Consider the following 7,855-nt stretch of genomic DNA (forward strand, 5'->3'; position numbering starts at 1 on the left):
TCTTTAATAGTGTTTTCCATTTTTATAATAATACTTACTGCCAAACTAAAAAGAGCAGGACGTTCTTCATATAAAAAGTTTCTTGTAGCAAAACCACGTTGAATACATTTCACGGATAAAAAAGCATTCAGCCTTTCCACGTGTAGACAAGGAAAAAACAGGTCTTACAATGGATATGTGTAGAGAGACATTTTATTGCAAAAAATAGCAAATGTCTTAAGAACACAAACCAGTGAGTTATTAAAAGCTTCATAGCAAAATATTTAGCCAACTCTGTTACAATATACAGGCTTGAGGTTCTAACAGTTAACACTATGCCTTCAACTCACTGAGCAAGTAATGCTCCTGATACATAAACATTGCGCAGTTGAAATACGGAGCTGAACATTAAAAAAAAAACAAAAAACAAAAACAAAAAACAAAAGAAAGAGTATTTTATCCTCAATCTTTCATAATCTAAGCAATTGAGAAATTACAACATTTTAACAAGCTTGATTCTTTTTGGGAAAAGCCATTAAAAATAATTCCTGAGTATTTAGGGTAAGTGAATATATCCAATCTAACCAATTAAGACCAACATCCTGTTGGGTGAGCCTTGCAGCTTTGAAGGGGCATTCTCTAGCATGGCTGTAATGGCAGGATCATGGCCTAAACAGCAATGAAATACATGAAAACCTTCTGATATTCACATTCCAATTCTCCTTTTCTTTAGCAATAGCCTAAACTGTCAACTGTGAAGCTTGCTTTGCTGAGAAAAACATTATTTTAAATGTCAATTTCTTTTGCAAAATCTTGTAATGCCAATTGACACAGCTAAGGCTTCGATAAACTATCACACCACTAATTATGTGGAACACATAAATCAAAATTTACGCAAGGGGTTTTCATACTATGTTAGTCTACGTACTGAATTGTATGCTTTGTATCAGTATTTTGAACATAGAGATCTAGTTATTTTGCATCTTGTTATTGTAATGAGAGGCAATAATATATTCAGTCTCCATTATCGTCTTCAGATACAAGTTACAGTATCATCTTATTACACACCATGTTTCTAAAATCCTGTTGGCATTCATCATCTTCCTAAGATTTTAACTGAATCTATTTTGACTTTAAAACAGCTGCCAATCAAAGTGGTTTAGAGACTTAATCCCAGAAAAAATTCAGATTTTTTACTTTATATATGCTTTTCCAGAATTACAGGATTAAATTACAATGGATGTAGAAAGATTATTGTACAAAGCATAGTTAATAATTCACAACACTGGTATTCAGCTTGATCAATTACAGTGAATTCACAAAAATGGTTTTAATATATCCACTCTTTTCTATCCACCCACCCCAGTATGTAAACAAGTTTCTCACAATGACAATGGCAAGACTGCAGTTACTGAGATGTACTGCATGTGAAAGACAACACCTAGGAATAAAGGCCTGGATTTGACAGTTCCAGTATGTGCTCCTGCTCACTTCCCATTCTAGACCACAAGACCATGGCTTTCAGTCTCTTGCAGTCTTTAAATCAAGAGAACTTACAGGTAAACTGAGTTTTTTTCCTAATGCAGCCTCCTGGAGTCAAACTGGTGAAAAGAAACATGCCTATATAGAACAAAAGAGATAGTGACTTGGGAATAATTGGAATCAGTCGTAACAAAACTGTCCGAGCAATGATAATGCACAGTATTGCAACCAAATGTTACTACAACAAGAAAGTCCTGGTATTACAAAGATGAAGATCTCTGTTTGCACAAGCCAATTTTAATGAGCTATTAAGCATTTGGTTAAGAACAGGCTTGTACAGTCTCACTGAAAAGGAAACACTTGTCAAAATGCTTTTTTAAAAAATACTGTGTGACATCTTCTAAATTGTAATTTAAACATTAAAATCTTGTTTCAGAAGTTCCTCGCTTCAGGTTGTTACTCAAAAACTCATCGTGTTCAAAACTCAAATTATTATGAGATCTTGATATCATAAGAAGCTTTTCCTTATTAGTAAAGTCTTTCTTGACTGCTGCTTGTGGCACAAGTAACCTATCCATTGGGTCCTCCTTGTTTTCTAGTTTCATATAGCCTTTACTGTTGCTCCGATCCAGCCTGGGCCAGCTGGGGTGTTTCCTTTGTTCAGCTTGGACAGTGAGCGTAGACGGACCCCTGTCCAAGTCCAAGGACTTAGAATGTGAAGTCAGAAGATGCAAAGATGTGTTGGAACCAAACTGCTTCCTGGCAGCACCAGGAGATAAAAGCTTTCCTGTGCTTGGTCCGAGAGTCATAGAAGATTTGAATGGATCAGAAGGAGCGTCCACAAATGAATTGTGTCGCGGCAGCATGGAAGCAGTTGGTCTGTAGGATTCATTGGTATCAGGTAGTGGAATGGCCAGAGAATCCATTGACAGATTTCTAGACTGACTCCTGGTGATCTCTGAGTCCTCAGTTATATTGTCTATACTGGGTTCATCAATAACACAGTTATTCAGTTTAATTACTGGCAGTGTGAAAGCACTAATGGAAGAAGATACAATGGATTTTGTTTCACACTTTATAGTGTTTTTGTCATCTGAAACCTTGCTGGAGTGAGGGTAAAGTCCAAAGACTGAACTGGACTGCTCAGCCAGCAGAGGTGGCAGGAGGCTACTAGTGGTCCTATCTTCATTGAGGGTAATCTCATCTTCTTCAGCAGAGCTATCCATTTTAAGATTACTCTTGAAGCCAGAAAAAGGCGCAACCGTGTTTGCAGCCAGCCGTGATGCACAGGAGCTCCCGCTGTGCCGGAGTTCTCCTTCCCCCAACAAGCCAGTGAAGGCACCACACAGCTGCTTTTGTTCCCTGATCTTCAGGGTATGGATGTCTATTACAGTGGAGTATATGTCTCTCATGTGTATTATTTTTGTTTCCTTATCACGGTTTTCATGCAGAATGGCATTTGCACAAATAAAAATGAAGATTCCAATGCCCATAGTGAAAGGGCCCAGCATTTTCATCTTATTCGAGTGCATGTGCTGTTCAAAGAAGCGAAGTAAAATGCTTCCTTGACTTCTTGGGGTCCGGGTCTCATTTACAGATGGATTATCTTCAGATCCTAAGAGCTGTTCCTTCTGAGGCCAGTATCCAAGGATGGCCATTGCAATTCCAAAGAATGCGATAAGCACTCCCAAAACAAGAAAGAATCCTGATGGAGAATAGAGACGGATTTTGCCCCTGACAATTACTACATCTGTCCTGGGCCGGCGTCTAACTGGTTTCTTCTCCTCAGGAACTGGTACTCCAGCAAGATTTACATGTTGCTGAGATCTGGCAGAGTCCTGCCTTTTTAAGGCAGCCAGTCCTGTTATGACTCCTCCGGTTGCTATCATAGTTCTATATTGTGCCCTGGAGAAAAAAAAGAGAAAAAAGCAGAAATGTTGAGGCAAACAAAGATTTTCTCTACAAATATAAATAGCTTTTTGTTAATATCCAAATATTTCTTCATAATTAAAACATTCCTGACTATAAAAAAGTTACTACTATAGCTCCAGTTGTGACATAACAGCAGTTTTGAGATTCACATGGTATCCTAAAAAAAATGATTTTCCAGAAGTGTTTTTTTGCTGTAAATCTAGATAATAAAGCTTCCATCAGTGATACAGACAGTAAACCTAGTGCTCTTAGTGGTGATGTATCAGGACTAAAGATAAAATATCCAAAAGTCTTAAGAGATAATTTATCTCTGGACTGGTCTGCAGAAAAGTCAATAATATATTATTACCTTGTTGATAATTTTAGCACTTTAGACACTAGCTCTTTTTAAAACTTCTGAGACACAGTGACTCTGAATACACTTCAGTCTACATTTCCCCTTCACAAGAGATCTTTCCTGATAGATTTAAGCATATATTCATAAATACTTATTACAGCATTTAAATAAGCTTTTGTTAAGTCTATTCAGATTTCCTGAGTCTCAGCTAGAGAGTCATTTCTACCTTTCTTAATAATGCTGATCCTCACATATCTAGATACTTTTGCCCCCTTGTTGTTCCCCTTGGACTACAGGTCAAAAACCTCTATTAAGTTTTATCAGACAAGAAAGTTTCATACATTTCAAATCAGTAACTTCAAATTTTCTTAGTTTTATGAGGAAATTTTACTTCATTTTAGACTTACTTTGGTACCTGGTTGCCTATTACACAAGAAACATTAACCAGCAAGAGTCATATTCAATAGTTTTTTATGAATAAAAGTAATAAATGAAACAACACAGTTCAGGATAATTCTATTTTACAAGGCATTTCTGACTCAAAAATAATTCCTGTGCTTAATTAACTAGTAATAGAATGAGAGATGATATTATAGAGTAAAATTAAGATACCATAAGTCACATATGAAAAAATTATGTCCTCTTTGGTAGTGTTATTACGCTCAGAGATAAAGGAAGGCTGACAGCCCGTTGCAGAGGAAAAGGCTCTGTGTCAAAGCTGGCGGCAGTTTAAGAAGCTAAACCAAAGGGGGACTGAGTGAACAAAGAGAGATTCTGAAAAGCAGAGGTAAAGCAAACTGGTAACTGCTTGCAATTTACAGGCAGTGATTTTCATCAGATCTCTCCAACTTTTCATTTTGTTTCAAATTTTAGCAGTGCATGTCTGGGGAAAAAAATTAGATCTCTTGTGTTAGGAGAAACAGACACACTCTATTATGATATGACACTATCACAGATTTCCAGCACTGCAAGCAGGTGTCACATAAGCACATCTACAAATAGCAATCAACCCAAAACACCACATATGAACTGGATTATGAAATTAATAAGGCATTTGAAATAGGTGGCCAAGTGGAAGGAAACTGGAAACAGCAATTGAGATGACAGACAAAGACTAACAATCTGAACTCCCTCCTTGCACCCTCACTATTAAAGAACAAGAGGGCTTCCTCTCTTTCTGGGAAACCTTTCCTTTATGAAGCAAAGACTTGAAAAGGTCTAGGCTGCTAAGTATACTGCATTTTTTGAATTTTTTCAAGAGAAATCATAGTATTATTTTAAAAATCTCAGAAATTTCACTTCTATTCTCAGGTTTCATGTTCATAATCTCTCTAGGAATTTTCAGACTTTGTAATTAATGTCCTTTTTGATGCTACCTGGACAGTTTCCATACTTCCGTGCAAATTAATGTCCTGAATGGTTCATAAATTTATTTTTTTTTTAAGATAACAATTTTAAAATACCCCAAAGAAACTTATTTGACACTGATAGTCTTTCAAACTTTCTCATGTCCTTACATGTTTATGAGCTTCTGCCAAAACAAAAGTTCATTATTCTGAAAAACAATGTTTTGAATGTCTGGACAGAAATAAACAGGAATTAGTCCTTATAAAAGTGTTGTATTTTGTCATGACTCAATTAAATGTAATTAGTTTTCTCTGTGAAATAAATTAAGACAATTACAGCAGATCTTTACTGAAATGTAAAATCATTTAGCTATAATCTACTTTGTTCCATTAATCTTTTACAATTGCCAGACCTTTGCGGCAAACAAGGAGTTTCCATATTCCAAATATGTGGTATTTTACAGGCACAAAGGAACCCACTCTGTTCCTTCTCAGGGCTGCCAAGGAAGAGCACAGGTACAGCAACTCAGTGTTAAACCCACACTGTGCCTGTTGGCAGGATTTGTTACTTTATGTACTGTTTGTGCTTATCACAGCTATCTGAATTGCACCAAAGGGTAAACAGAGTAAGTTTACATCTACTTGCTAAATATTTATACATACCTCTAGCATGACTTCCCCTGTAACTCCAAATAAAAACATGCTTAAGAATTACATCTTGGGATATCTTTCTGTAGGAAGCTCTCATTTGCAAACTTTGCAGAAACTGGGAAGCCGTATCTCAATTTCATTATTACCAATTACTTGAAGGACAGAAATTGAGATTTCTGCAAGTCAGAGAGAAAGCAAGATCTCTCAAGGCACACAGCTGGGTTCCAAACCATTCTATGATTCTGTGATTTCAGAGAAACACATTCCTTTGTTCCTTTTTATTGCATCAGAAACTAGGCTCAGGGGAGAAAAAAATCTGGCTGCTAAAAGATACAAGCTGATTTTGTACATAGGAAGAGTTTCTCTCCTATTTCTTGAGTTAACATAAATTTTATTGTACTTTCTTTCGCAGGAAAAATCACAATCAGGTTTATAAATAATAATTTGTAATAAGCCAATTTTGATCTCTTCTGCATCTAATAAAATCAATAATGTTAAAATACATAACAGTATGAGATGGTTTCACTCCATGGTGACAGCTTTACCAAACCAATTACAATGAAGTGCATATTAAGATGAAAACCATATTTTATAAAATACTGTATTTATAATAGATGTTGTAGATACATATGATTTATTCTGCAAATATTCTACAATCTGTTTAGTTTTGTCACATAGCAGGCATAATATGAGTGCTGCTCATTAAATGCTGCTTAAAATAGAAATAGATTGTTGGAGTTCCACCCTTCCATGCTTGAGGGTGGCCCGCCAAGAATCAAAGGACTCCCATGCCTCCCACTGTCAGACAACAGGAGGACATCTGGTAGATGAAGGGGAGTGGAAACGGGTCCCACCTTGGGAAGGTAATAAAAATTCCTCCTGACCTCCATCACCCACCCAGGTGCCACTTCAGAATAGGTATGAGGCCCTGGATCTAGAGGGTCAGCCAGAGGACACAGGAGAAAATGATCTGCCCAGAGACCCTCCCAATTACACTTTGTCTGCCAGACAGATCACCACCTCTGACATCAAGAAGAAAAGAAGGGTAGTTGTGATAGCTGACTCCCTGGTGGAAACAGAGGGCCCGGTATGTTGACTAGACCAATCCCACAGGGACATCTCTTGCCTCCCTGGGGCCCAGGTACGGGATATTACTGAGGGACTCCCTGGGCTGATTGAGCCCTAGGATCATTACCCACTGCTGATACTTCAGGCTGGCAGTGATGAGATTGAAAAGAGGAGTGTCAGGGCAATTAAAAGGGACTGAAGGTCAAGTGGTCTATAGGGCAGGAGCACAGGTAGTGTTTGACCAACCTGGCCTCATTTTATGACCAGGTGACCCACCTGGTGGATGCAGGAAGGGCTGTGGATGTCTGTCTGGACTTCAGAAAAGCCTTTGACACTGTCTCCCACAGCACACTCCTGGATAAGCTGGCAGCCCATGGCTTGGACAGGAGCACTCTTTGCTGGGTCAGGAACTGGCTGCATGGCTGGGCCCAGAGAGTGGTGGTGAGCAGTGCTGCATCCAGCTGGGGACAGTCACCAGTGGTGTCCCTCAGGGGTCTGTGCTGGGGCCAGTTCTGTTCAGTATTTTTATTGATGACATAGATGAGGCTATTGAATCTTTCATGAGTAAACTTGTAGATGACACTAAGCTGGGAGTGTGTGTTGATCTGTTGGAAGGTAGGAGGGCTCTGCAGAGAGACCTGGAATGGTTGGATGGATGGGCAGAGTCCAACAAAATGAAGTTTAGTAAGTCCAAGTGTCGAGTCCTGCACTTTGGCCACAATAACCCCCTGCAGTGTTATAGGCTGGGGACGGTGTGGCTGGACAGTGCCCAGGCAGAAAGGGACCTGGGGGTTCTGGTGACAGCAGCTGAACATGAGCCAGCAGTGTGCCCAGTGGCCAAGGAGGCCAATGGCATCCTGGCCTGGATCAGGAATGGTGTGGCCAGCAGGAGCAGGGAGGTCATTCTTCCCCTGTACTGGGCACTGGTGAGGCCACACCTTGAGTGCTGTGTCCAGTTCTGGGCCCTCAGTTTAGGAAGGACGTTGAGACACTTGAGCACATCCAGAGAAGACAACGAGGCTGGTGAGGGGCTTGGAACACAAACCCTGTGAGGAATGAC

The 7,855-nt window shown here is 39.1% G+C and overlaps 1 protein-coding gene across 1 annotated transcript; it reads right to left on the minus strand.

The window, feature by feature from the left end:
- Positions 1-225: 225 nt before the first annotated feature.
- TMEM200A (transmembrane protein 200A) lies at positions 226-3,350 on the minus strand (the record flags this gene model as incomplete). Its single annotated transcript, XM_083858501.1, has 1 exon — positions 226-3,350. The coding sequence occupies one exon, from the start codon at positions 3,348-3,350 to the stop codon at positions 1,881-1,883; it is 1,470 nt and encodes a 489-aa protein (XP_083714627.1). The 3' UTR covers positions 226-1,880.
- Between the last annotated feature and the right edge of the window lie 4,505 nt (positions 3,351-7,855).

This window comes from Zosterops lateralis, assembly GCF_965231275.1.
Source record: "Zosterops lateralis genome assembly, chromosome: 3".
Taxonomy (NCBI): Eukaryota; Metazoa; Chordata; class Aves; order Passeriformes; family Zosteropidae; genus Zosterops; species Zosterops lateralis.